At 41.8% G+C, this 12,919-nt stretch overlaps 2 protein-coding genes across 3 annotated transcripts; one reads left to right on the plus strand and one right to left on the minus strand.

Annotated features, from left to right (window-relative positions):
• Positions 1–1,805: 1,805 nt before the first annotated feature.
• Positions 1,806–4,738, plus strand: LOC139551828 (putative nuclease HARBI1). The gene is made up of 4 exons (XM_071363189.1): positions 1,806–2,288; positions 2,385–2,500; positions 2,614–2,725; positions 2,808–4,738. Exons 1-4 carry the CDS (start codon positions 1,856–1,858, stop codon positions 3,197–3,199), a joined length of 1,053 nt encoding a protein of 350 aa, XP_071219290.1. The 5' UTR covers positions 1,806–1,855; the 3' UTR covers positions 3,200–4,738.
• Positions 3,808–6,097, minus strand: LOC139551830 (uncharacterized). 2 transcript variants are annotated; one of them, XM_071363191.1, is made up of 8 exons: positions 5,899–6,097; positions 5,294–5,364; positions 5,039–5,212; positions 4,880–4,947; positions 4,731–4,790; positions 4,488–4,541; positions 4,201–4,338; positions 3,808–3,894 (listed from the first exon to the last, which is right to left on the minus strand). In XM_071363191.1, the coding sequence occupies exons 1-8, from the start codon at positions 6,093–6,095 to the stop codon at positions 3,889–3,891; spliced, it is 768 nt and encodes a 255-aa protein (XP_071219292.1). In that variant the 5' UTR covers positions 6,096–6,097; the 3' UTR covers positions 3,808–3,888. The 2 variants fall into 2 exon arrangements, with proteins under 2 accessions (XP_071219292.1, XP_071219291.1); XM_071363190.1 differs by having other exon boundaries at positions 3,808–4,338; positions 5,899–6,096.
• Between the last annotated feature and the right edge of the window lie 6,822 nt (positions 6,098–12,919).

Below are 12,919 nucleotides of genomic sequence, written 5' to 3' on the forward strand. Positions count from 1 at the left end.
TGTAGAAAATAGTAAAAATAAATAAAAGCCCCTGAATGAGTAGGTGTGTCCAAAGTTTTGACTGGTACTGTACATCTCTGAGATTGTGATGAGGCATATATCTGTGGAAGTGTTAAAAAATATTTCTAGTGTTGAAAGTTCCAAGAGCACAGTGGTCTTCATCATTGGGAAATTAAAAAAAATATGGAACTACCCAGACTCTGCCTAGTGCTAGCTGTCCGACCAAACTGAGCAACCAGGCAAGAACGACCTTGGTCAGGGAGGTGACCAAGAACCCAATGACCACTCTGACAGAACTACAGAGTTCCTTGGCTGAGATGGGAGAACAGAAGGACAACAGTCTCTACAGCACTTCACCAATCTGGGCTTTATGGGAGAGTGGCCAGACGGAAGCCACTCCTGAGAAAAAGCCACATGAAAACAAACCTGGAGTTTGCAAAAAGGACGTGAAAGACTCAAGAGCATAAGGCAAAATATTCTGTGGTCTGAAGAGACAAACATTTAAATATTAGGCCTGAATGCAAAGCGCTATGTCTGGAGAAAACCAGGCACAACATCACCCATCTAACACCATCCCTACTGTGAAGCATGGTGGTGGCAGCATCATGCTATGGGGATGCTTTTCAGTGGCAGGGACTGGGAGACTGGTAAGGATAGAGAAAACAATGAATGGAGACAAATACAGGCAAATCCTTGATGTGAACCTGCTTCAGAGTGCAAACGACCTTAGACTGTGGTGAAGATTTACGTTCCAACAGGACAATGACCCCAAGCATACAGCCAAAGGAATGCTGGAATGGCTTCAGAACAAGAATGTGAAAGTCCTTGAGTGGCCCAGCCAAAGCCCAGACTTGAATCCTATAAAAAAAATCTGTGGAAAGACTTGAAGATTGCTGTTCACTGCCACTCCCCATCTAATTTAGCAGAACTTGAGAAAATCTGCAAGGAAGAATGGGAGAAAATCCCCAAATCCAGATGTGCAATGCTGATACAGACATACCCAAGATGACTCAAAGCTGTAATCTCAGCCAAAGGTGTTCCTAAAAGTGTTGATTTAGGGGTGTGAATACTTATGGAAATTAGATATTTCTGTATTTCATTTTCAATAAATTTGCAACCATTTCTAAAAACATGTTTGCACTTTGTCATAATGGGATATTGTGTGTTGATGGGTGGGGAAAAAAATATTTAATACATTTTTAATTCAGGCTGTAACACAGCTAAATGTGAAATAAGTCAAGGGGTATGAATACGTTCTGAAGGCACTGTATTGTTGTCCACTAATCATAACCGTAAGTACGCAATTTCCTTTCAATAACAGCGGAGAGCAAAAACCATTGATGATCATGCCAAAGCGGTTGATTGCATTCAGTCACCACAGCTTTCCTTGCTCATGCAAAGAGGGGAGGATTTAAACTTTTATGCAATCACTACCACTACATATTCAGAGACAAACAGTATTTCAATTTCATGTAAGTTATTCATGCCATTGGTATTTACAAATACTCAAAATACATCCCTCATAGGGACCTGGGGGGGGGGGGGGGGGGATAACATGTAGCTAGCTAATCTTCCACTATTTCTGGACTCAAGTGAGAGTATTTACACTGAAGTGAATGGGAAAACAAACTGAAAATATATATATTTTTATTGCCATTATTAATTTGTGATTGTTTTAATAGTTGACACAATTATTACAGTTAATAGATTTTTTGTTGTTGAATTCACAATTCTATAATCGGATCCTATGGCTTTTTAATTTGGGGGCTTTTATTTTGAAGATGTCATTCCGGATATTCCGTCAGCACAGAAAACAAATGAACGTTTCTTCCATCCACAAATTTTGCTTTGAACGATGGCGTGCCCTTTTTTACGAGATCCAATTGACATCGGGGCACAAGTTGTGAGAAAAACAATACGAACTAAGCGTTTGTTCAAAGACAGACAAAATCCTCTAAGTTTTTCCGAAGAATACATTAACGAGAGGTATCACTTCTCGTCTCATTGTATAGTATACCTGGCGGATCTGTTGACACCTTCATTGAGCAACGATACACTCCGCAGCTGTGCGCTTACAGTGATGCAAACACTCTGCATCGGTTTACATTTTTTCGCATGTGGAGAATATATGCATGCAGTCGGTGACGCTGAAAACTTGAGCAAATCCACAGTTTGTCGAGCCATACGGAGAGTATACATCGCACTGGCTAGAATTCTCCCTGATTTCGTGAAGTTCCCTGGTCATTGCTCTCAACAAGAAGTTAAAGACGGCTTTTATAGAATAGCAGGTTATGTATTCCTTCATAGTAGGCCAATGCTTTTGTTAGTATTAGTAAATTAAACTGTAAACTAGCTAAATAATTCAACGCCTGTGATCGTTGCAGGACTACCTAATGTAATTGGTGTGGTGGACTCCACTCACATACCAATCAAAGCGCCTTCAGGACCAGAGGTATCTGATTATACTAATCAGAAATCATTTCACAGCATAAATGTGCAGGTAATATTGGGGAAGGTGTAAATACTTAACTGTGATAAAGAAATTCTATATTAAAAAAATAAATTCCCAGAGAATCTCATTTGAAAACTAACTGCATTGTAAATCTTTTCCAGATGGTTTGTGATTCGCAATGTCTCATCACAAACATTGAGGCAAAGTGGCCTGGATCTGTGAATGACTTCCACATACTCCAAAAGAGTGTGCTGTACCATCAGTTTCAGCAAGGTGACAACATTACACAATGACAAATGTTACAACTTCCAAGTTCTATGATTTCAGCATGTCTCTTACCTCCCTTACTTCTCAGGTTGTTTTGATGGGCAGCTTGTGGCTGACAATGATTATCCCTGTCTTCCATTCTTGATGACGCCATACCTGAATCCTAAACCAGGCGCAGAGAGCTGCTTCAACGAGGCATTGTACGAGACAAGAGCATGCATTAAGACAACATTCACCACGTTAAGGTCCCGATTTGGTTGTTTGAAGGGTCTCAGAGTGTCGCCACAGAGAGCGTGTGACATAATAGTGGCATGCATGGTCCTTCATAACGTTGCAATCATTCGTAAGGAGGCCCCACCCTGTTTCAGTTGGATGCCCCGGAAAAACCCAGAGCCTGTTCACTGTGATTACCAAGATGGTACAGCAATCAGGGATAACATTGCTGCTCAGCTCTTTGTGTCATGCAGCCAAGTGTTATGACAATTTCACACAATTACATTTTCTCCCCTAAGTGACTGAACCACCGTGGCCTTTTCTCAATTGGATTTGCTCAACTCCTGGATCCCATATCCTCCGTTCTCTCTGGCCTCCTTTTAAAAAAGTTAAAAGCTAATGAGATGTGAAAATGTGCTTGTATGAAATGACTCCTTCAATCATGCATCATCAGGCAAATTACATTTACAGGGTGGAATCCCAAAATGTATGACGTGATAAATGTAGCTAGTTGTGCAAGCTATTTTATAGATAAAAGGATAGCATATTGTTTTTAAATGTTTGCATGCTTTGATTCGAGAAAACAATCTGTGATTCATAGGGGGTGTGGCAGATGTCAAAACTTTTCTGTAAAGGACTCCGGTGGGATACACTTGTGCTTCCTCGCCAAAAGGAGGCTATTGAGGAGGGGAGGACAGACTTCCGTTTGCCTACTAACAAATTAACACACTCCTCGACCTCTTTCTGGGTCACGGGAGGAGGGTAGACTTTTGCCCAAATGAGAAAAGGCCACTGACTACGTATAGACACTGCACCACTTCAGAGATATGCCCTCCAGAGATCAGTAAATGGTATCGGAAGAAGGAATCTGACACTTTTGGGGGGGAAGGAACATTTATTCAAAAAGTAAAACTGAAAGATTGCAATAACTGTACATACGCATGATTCATTTCCGTTCATGACTGCAAAGAAAAGAGAAACATGTAAACATGAGCGAAGGTTGATAGAAATTTCATGAATTAATCCAAAATTTGTTAAATTAGAAATATGACAACTGGTTGTTGAAGTCATGTGGATGGTTTTAGGTTAATTTACATTCTGAACAGCTATCCTGTTAGTTTTCCCCAATCCTGGGCCTTTTACCACCAAGTTTGACTTTGTTTATGCAAAAGTTCTAAGTTGATTGTTTATTTAACTATCCTACAATTCTACTAACATGATGCTGCTTGTGACATGAAATCTTGTAAACATTATGTTGTGGAACTTACATTTAATTGTTTCTCAAGTAATTTCATCTCCAAAGACATCTTTTGCATCTTTAATCTCCTGTAGTCAATCTCCTGTTGCAAGTATTTCATATACAAGTCCTTCACTTTGACATTTGAGGGCTTTCTTTGTTTGTCCCCCTTAAAAACATTGAGATTTAATCAAATGCATAATTTGTATTAACGGCTGCCATTACACCCATAATTTTCTCAGTATATTGTATTCATAATGTAGAAAAATTAGACCTTACATGGCAAACACTTTTTTTTTTTTTTTTGCGTAATCTTACCTCTCTGTCCCATGTTTTGGAAGTGGATGGTGTGGCCTCGTTTATGCCTGGACCCTACGGAGGTGTAATGTTTAGGCCATTATCTTTATCAATGAGGTCTGATAACTGATTAGGCCACTTCCAGAATACTTTTTCACTTTATATAATAACTGTATACGCATCAAATACATTAATTTAACAAATTCCACTTGATGAACATTTTCCAGCCACACATCTCTTCTGAATAAACCATATTAGGCCTACCTCATGTATAGAGGAATCTGACGTGATTTCTTCTGCATTGTCAATGTATACGACTGGTACCTGAAACATACAAAGTAGTCAAATTAACAAAAGTACGTTAGGCTGAGAAACAACTGCTTGAATGTTTTCTGTAGCCTTGGACAACTCACATTATTCAATGACACTTCGGACCCAGATTCTGCTGTGATCTCCTCTGATGTCATGCGGTTTGCTAGCACTGCAAATGTATAATGCTCGTGTTAAAAAAATGGTGAGGTCAATGCTGGATCTAAAAAGACGCAGTGGTGATCCCAATGGATTAGACTTGCCTCTCACAAAGTTTGAGCAGGAGAGTGTTGACTCGAGTTCTGTGGAAGAGGTTTCCTCTGTGATACTGTCTATAGTGGAACAGAATTTATGGGTTTCAGCCATCAGGTCCTCTGCAGCAGAAAAGACAGGTTGCAGTGGGCCTTCCTTGGTCTTCCGCCTATCTGCTTTTTTGGCTGGAATGAGAGATTACATTGTAAATTAGTATCTTGACAAAACGTCACAGTGTGGGGCAGTGCACAGACTGTGCAGCTCACCTGTTTGTACCATGTTCTTGTATTTCACCTTGACCTGCAGCCAACTTCGTTTTACTCCAGATGGATTAACCCTGTCAGGTAGGTGAAATAGTTTAATCTGAATCAATGAGTAGTTACAACATCTTCTCTACACACAACAAATAGTCTATCCAAAAACTGGATTGTTTACTTTGTGTTTATGTGTAACTTTCATCTCCACTGACTGTTTGACTTGACATTGCAATGTTGTCGCAAGCCATAGGTTGACATCTTGCAATTTCAATGGATAACCACAGATGAGATGGATGAGGGAAAGCAAGTAACCCTAACAGTTACCGTTATCTTTAGAATAAGGTTAGCTAGCTAGCTATACTAGCTGTTCGAAGATGCTGGTCAGACAGCTAACTTAGTTAGCTAAATTTGCTATCAGACAGGAATTACAAAAGCCATTCATGGCAGACTGTACTGTAGCTAGCTAACTACTGAACGTAACTAGAGTAACAAGCTAGTTAGTCAGCCCACTTTACCCAGAGAGCTATCAACCAATTCATCACTAGCTAACTTAGTTAGCTAGCTACACTCACTGGGTACTGTATTTAAATTATATGGCAGCTAACGTTACTTACGCGTTGACTGAATCGGCAATTTTCTGCCATGCTGCCTGTCTCGCTTTACCAGCAGCAGTTGTATTATTTTTGTGATTGAAAATATGTTTTAGGTCCTCAAACCGCTGAAGTATAACTTGCTGCTCTGCAGCACTGAAAAAGGCTGCCCTATCTCCCTTTTCCATTTTTTTAAAATCACGTGGTGTGGTCGTTGTCATGGAGACTTACACATCCTCCTAGCTCAGGCTATTTATTTATCTTTAGTTGTTTTTATTATTTGAATATGATGCTAAATATTGAATATGACAGATTCTGAAAGAGAGAAAAGTAGATGCATATAGACACATGTGCAAGCCTTGGCCTGTACAGGGTCAGTCTCGGAAATTTTAAACCTGTAACATTATTTTATTTGTTATTTTTATTTTATAATTTAGTATAATATTTTTTTTCTTATTTTTAATTTAATTACATTTTTTTACACTTTTTTCTCCCCAATTTCATGGTATCCAATTGGTAGTCTTGTCTCATCGCGGCAACTCCTGTACGGACTCGGGAGAGGCGAAGGCCGTGCGAAACACACGGCCCAACCAAGCTTCTTGACCCAACCACTGCTTCTTGACACAATGCCCGCTTAACCCGGAAGCCAGCCAATGTGTCAGAGGAAACACCTGGTATACCTGGCAACCGTGTCAGCGTGCATGTGCCCGGCCCGCCACAGGAGTCGCTAGAGCAAATGACGACGCTGGGCCAATTGTGTGCCGCCCCATGAGTCTCCCGGTCGCGACAGAGCCTGGACTCGAACCAGGATCTCTAGTGGAACAGCTAGCAACTGCGATGCAGTGCCTTAGACCACTGCGCCACTCAGGAGGCCCAACCTGTAACGTTGTTAATGTGGGAGCCAGTCCTTCTGCCTAGGCCTAGGGAGACTAGCCTAGAGGTTAGAGTGTTGGGCCTGTAACCAAAAGGTTGTTGGTTCGATTACCTGAGCTGACAAGGTGAAAAATCTGTCGATGTGCCTTTGAGCAATGCATTTAACCCTAATTTGCTTCAGGGGTGCTGTACTACTATGGCTGACCCTGTAAAACAACACATTTCACTGCATCTATCCAGTGTATTTGACAATGAAAAGAAAAAATAAATAAACATATTTAGTACACAACTTGTTTCAAGCAGACCACCATAGTCCCGTGCCCAGAACGCACTCACATCTGTAGCCATGAAAGGCTGGTCATGGCTCACATCAACACCCTCGCCCTGGACCCGTTCACTCCAATTTGCATACCGCCCTAACAGATCCACAGATGATGTAATATCTATTGCAACCAACACTGCCCTCACCCATCTGGACAAAATACCTATGTAATAATGCTGTTCATGAACTACATACAGCTCAGGAATTCAATGCCATAGTCCCCTTGAGGCGCAGGATCCTGGGACTGAACACCTCCTTCTGCAACTAGATCCTAGACTTCCTGGCAGGACGCCCTCAGGCGGTTAGGGTGGGCAACAACACATCAGGGGTGTGTGCTTAGTCCCCTACTGCACTCCCTGTTCACCCACGACTGCATGGCCACATCAATCAAACACAGGGCATGCTCCAGAACGAATCAGTGTGAATGGCCTTTGACTTCCATAGGTGGCAAATTTTTTCACGGGACCTCCTATGTGTGCACAGGCTTGCTTGCGGGTTCACCATTTTTTAAATGGATGTAATAGTAAAGACCATAGGCAGTTCCTGAGTTTCAAGTTTGTGCAAGCTTACAATTTATCTTACCATTTCAACCGATCTGTGTGCCAGTTATGATTATTTTTATTTGCGCATTTTCGTGGAATAGTTTCATTTCAATAATAACGTTTCAAAATCATTGTCACGTGGTTAATCATAGAAATCTGAAGTCAAATTATAAAAATTGAAAAGTTAAAATTCAACTAAGCCGAGAGAACCAGCCTCATATGGACACATTGATACACTGTGATCCATTGTCGGCTAAAGAAATAAGAGCATAGAACTCAGAGATAGCCTATGTCCACTGCAGCAGTAGGGCTATAACGTATATGGTCAACTAAGTAAAATACATAGGCCAAAAGCCAACAAATAAAAACAGTAGAAAATATTCTGGTTCTTTCAATCACATTAATCTCTCGACTCTGCCTGTCTACTTCCCTTTCTATATGTCTTAACTTGAGCTATTGCTATTGAAGTGCAACATTCTAATAAATATTCACTGTGTTCGCCGGAAGCTGTCGCTAGCAAATTTGACATTTTTATCAACCAGCCTATTCCGGGCGCTCAGTCTCCTGTGTCAGTGAGCTCAGGACAGACATGTGTTTTTTATGACGTTTCCACTGGATATATCCCGTACAAAAAAGCTAGTTTTGAAACTGCAGTAAAAGTGCACTAACTGCAGTTGACTGTGGTATTTTGGACGCAGTCATATCAAAATTACTGCAGTAAAAAAAGTGTTATTTTGGACGCAGTATTTGCAGCATACAGCAGTTATAATGCACTCGTGATATTTTGGTCTTTCCCACCGAGGTTTGGTGATTATCGAGGTCGGGAGTGTAGGCTAAGTCATCCTCCCTGGTGAAGTATTTTGAATGATTTTATTTAGACAGGAGTAATTATATAATGTTGGCAAAACATCCATTTACTTTAGGGCAATCCAGCATCCTGACAGTGCACTATGCACCCGCTAACTATCTTTTCCAATTCTGACTCTTTTGGTCCAGACAGCATCAGATACGTTGTCTACACATACTGAGACAGAGGGGCGCCGTTTCCCTTGCTGGAATGCTTTAACAATGTCTGGTTTCTCTGTCCTAATAATGTTGAGGGAGTGTGTGCGCCTGAGCACGCACAGAAGTAGGCCTGCTGCATACAAAAGTAGGAAAGTGCCCATTTTTTTTATGTGATTCTTATTTAACTATTTATTCAAAACAAATTCTTATTTACAATGAAGGCCTACCATAAGGCAAAGGCCACCTGCCGGGACCGGGGCTGGGATAAAAAAAATAAGAAAAAAGGACAAAACACACATCATGACAAGAGAGACACCACAACACTACATAAAGAGAGACCTAAGACAACAACACAGCACGGCAGCAACACATGACAACAACACAGTAGCAACACAACATGACAGGTGCACAACATGGTAGCAGCACAAAACATGGTACACACACTATTGGGCAGTGTGTGGTAGAGACAACAATAGATCACGCGAAGCAGCCACAAGTGTCAGTAAGAGTGTCCATGATTGAGTCTTTGAATGAAGAGATTGAGAAAACACTGTCCAGTTTGAGTGTGTTTTGCAGCTCATTCCAGTTGCTAGCTGCAGCAAACTGAAAAGAGGAGTGACCCAGGGTTGTGTGTGCTTTGTTGACCTTTAACAGAATGCGACTGGCAGAACGGGTGTTGTATGTAGAGGATGAAGGCTGCAGTAGGTATCTCAGATAGGGGGGAGTGAGGCCTAAGATCATTTTATAAATAAGCATCAACCAGTGGGTCTTGCGATGAGTATACAGAGATGACCAGTATAGAGTGGAGTGATGTGTCCTATAAGGAGCATTGGTGGCAAATCTGATAGCCGAATGGTAAAGAACATCTTGCCGCTCGAGAGCACCCTTACCTGCCGATCTATAAATTCCGTCTCCGTAATCTAGCATGGGTAGGATGGTCATTTGAATCAGGGTTAGTTTGGCCCCTGGGGTGAAAGAGGAGCGATTACGATAGAGGAAACCAAGTCTAGATTTAACCTTAGCCTGCAGCTTTGATATGTGCTGAGAGAAGGACATTGTACCATCTAGCCATACTCCCATGTACTAGTGTGAGGCAATGTCTGATTTCTGGTTGTCATAACTCCCCACGTCCACCACTAATAAGATGAGCTTCTCAATATTTTTTTCTTCATCTCACACAGTAAATCAACAAAGTCTGTTTGTTTTTTACATCCATTGGCAATGATAGTTCCTCAGTATTTGAAAAATCTTTCCAACACCAAGCCTCGGTGTGAAAGAGCAAAATATATTGATCTGATGATTCCATATATCCAGCGAAAACTTCCTAAAAAAAACAGCTGTCCTGAGCTCACTGGTGTGGGAAACTCAGAGTTCCCGGAATAGGCTAGTTGATACAATGTTGCAAGTTCGCTATAGTGACAAATTCAGGCTGGACCCAGTTGATGATTTAAAACAATGTTGCACTTCACTAGCAATAGCTCAAGTCAAGAAAGATAGAAAGGAAGTCAGACAGGTGGAGTAGAGAGATGAATGTGATTGAAAGAGACAGAATTTTCATCAGGGTATTTTCTACTGTTTTTATTTGTCGGCTTTAGGCTTTAGTTGAAGATGGATCAAAGTGTATCAATGTGTCCATATGGCAGGGGTTGGTGCTCTTGCCTTAGATTAATTTTAATTTAGACATTTTTATATTTTACTTCAGATTTTGAGAAACGTAAATTGTATTATTGAAATTAAGTTGTTCCATGAAAATGCATATATAAAAATAATCATAACTGGCACTCAGATCGTTAGAAATGGTAGGATAAATTGTAAGCTTTTCCAAACTTGAAATTCACGAGCTGCCGGTTCTTTACTATAACACCCATCAACAACAAAACAAAGGTGAAAAACGTGCCCGCCTATGGAAACCAACGGCTCATTCAACTGACTTGTTCTGGCCAGATATGGTCTACACATACTGAGACAGAGGGGCGCTGTTTCGCTCGGTCGGATACTTAAACTAAGATTGATGCGTCTTTCTGTTGGCGCGGTCAAATAAATGATCAATATTTCAAAATTTTATTTGAATGGGCAAGAAGGTACGGTAGGGCAGACAAGGCCCCCTAAGACCCACCCATAATGCATCATCAAGTTTGCTGACCACACAACGGTGGTAGGACTGATCACAGATGATGATGATGATGATGAGACAGCCTATAGGGAGGAGGCCAGGACAACAACCTCTCCCTCAACGTCAGCAAGACAAAGGAGCTGATTGTGGACTACACAAAACGGAGGGGCGAGCACACTCCCATCCACATCGATGGGGCTGTAGTGGAGCAAGTAGAGAGCTTCAAGTTCCTCAGTGTCCACATAAATAAGGAATTAACATGGTCCGCACACACCCACACAGTTGTGAAGAGGGCACGACAGCGTCTCTTCCCCCCCAGGAGGCTGAAAAGATTTGGCATGGGCCCTCAAATCCTTAAAAAGTTCTACAGCTGCACCATTGAGATCATCTTGACTAGCTGCATCACCGCTTGGTATGGCTACTGCAAGTCACTAGAGATGGTGATGAGTAAGGCCCAGAACATCACTGTGGCCGAGCTCCCTGCCATCCAGGACCTTTATGCCAGGTGGTGTCAGAAGAAGGCCTATACAAATGGTCAAAGATTCCAGCTACCCAAGCCATAGACTCTTGTCTCTGATAACGCACGGCAAGCAGTACCAGTGCATCAAGTCTGTAACCAACAGGACCCTGAACAGCTTCTACCCCCAAGCCATACAACTGCTAAACAAGACTGCTAAATAGCTAATCAAATGACTACCTACTGCTGCCACTGTCTTATCTATCCTGTTGCCTAGTAACTTTAACCCTACCTATATGTACATAGCTACCTCAATTACCTCATACCCCTGTACATCAACTCTGTACTGGTACTCCCTGTATATAGCCATGTTATTTTTTTACTTGTCATTGTTAGTCGTTATTCACTGTGTATTTATTCCTTGTCATTATTTCTATTATTTTTTTTAATCTTTAACTCTGCATTGTTGAAAAAGGACCCGTAAGTTAGCATTTCACTGTTAGTCTACACCTGTTGTTTACGAAGTATTTGACAAATACAATTTCATTTGATTTGAGGACCAGACTGTAGCCCTACCTGAACCTTTCCTTCCTGCTAGAGTTCAGAGCAGGGATGTGCGACTGGTGGCCCGTGCCCACCTTTTGATGGCAAATGTGGAAAAATGTGTGGAATTGCAGCACACTACACTGTAGCTTATAAATAGCAACATTTTCTCTACACCCCATGGCAAAATATGTAGGATTTTTTGTGGCCCCCACCCCCATCAAAGTTGCTCATCCTTGATGTAGAAACTTCTACCCACAGAATTACACTGAACAAAAAAATAAATGCAACATGCAACAGTTTCAAAGATTTGACTGAGTTACAGTTCATATAAGGAAATCAATCAATTGAAATAAATAAATTAGCCTCTAATCTATGGATTTCACATGACTGAGTTTACAGATATGCATCTGTTGGTCACAGATGCCTTAATTAAAAAATGGTAGGGGCGTGGATCAGAAAAACAGTTCTTATCTGGTGTGACCGCCATTTGACTCATGCAGCGCGACACATCTCCTTCACATAGAGTTGACCAGGCTGTTGATTGTGGCCTGTGGAATGGTGTCCCACTCCTTTTGGCTGTGGGAAGTTGCTGGATATTGGCGGGAACTGGAACACGCTGTCGTACACGTCGATCCAGAGCATCCCAAACATGCTCAATGGGTGACATGTCTGGTGAGTATACAGGCCATGGAAGAACTGGGACATTTTCAGCTTCCAGGAATTGTGTACAGATCCTTGGGACATGGGGCCAGGCATTATCATGCTGAAACATGAGGTGGTGGCGGCAGATGAATGTCACGACAATGGGCCTCAGGATCTTGTCACAATATCTCTGTGCATTCATATTGCCATCAATAAAATGCAACCAGGATTCATCCATGAAGTGCACACTATTCCAGCATGCCAGTAGCCATCGAAGGTGAGCATTTGCCCACTGAAGTCGGTTACAACGCCGAACTGCAGTTAGGTCAAGACTCTGGTGAGGAAGATGATAACGCAGATGATCTTCCCTGAGACGGTTTCTGACAGTTTGTGCAGAAATTCTTCGGTTGTGCAAACCCACAGTTTCAGCAGCTGCCCGGGTGGCTGGTCTCAGACGATTAGGTGAAGAAGTCGGATGTGGAGGTGCTGGGCTGGCGTGGTTACACGTGGTCTGCGGTTGTGAGGCCGGTTAGACGTACTGACGA

Source organism: Salvelinus alpinus, chromosome 24 (assembly GCF_045679555.1).
Source record: "Salvelinus alpinus chromosome 24, SLU_Salpinus.1, whole genome shotgun sequence".
Classification (NCBI taxonomy): domain Eukaryota; kingdom Metazoa; phylum Chordata; class Actinopteri; order Salmoniformes; family Salmonidae; genus Salvelinus; species Salvelinus alpinus.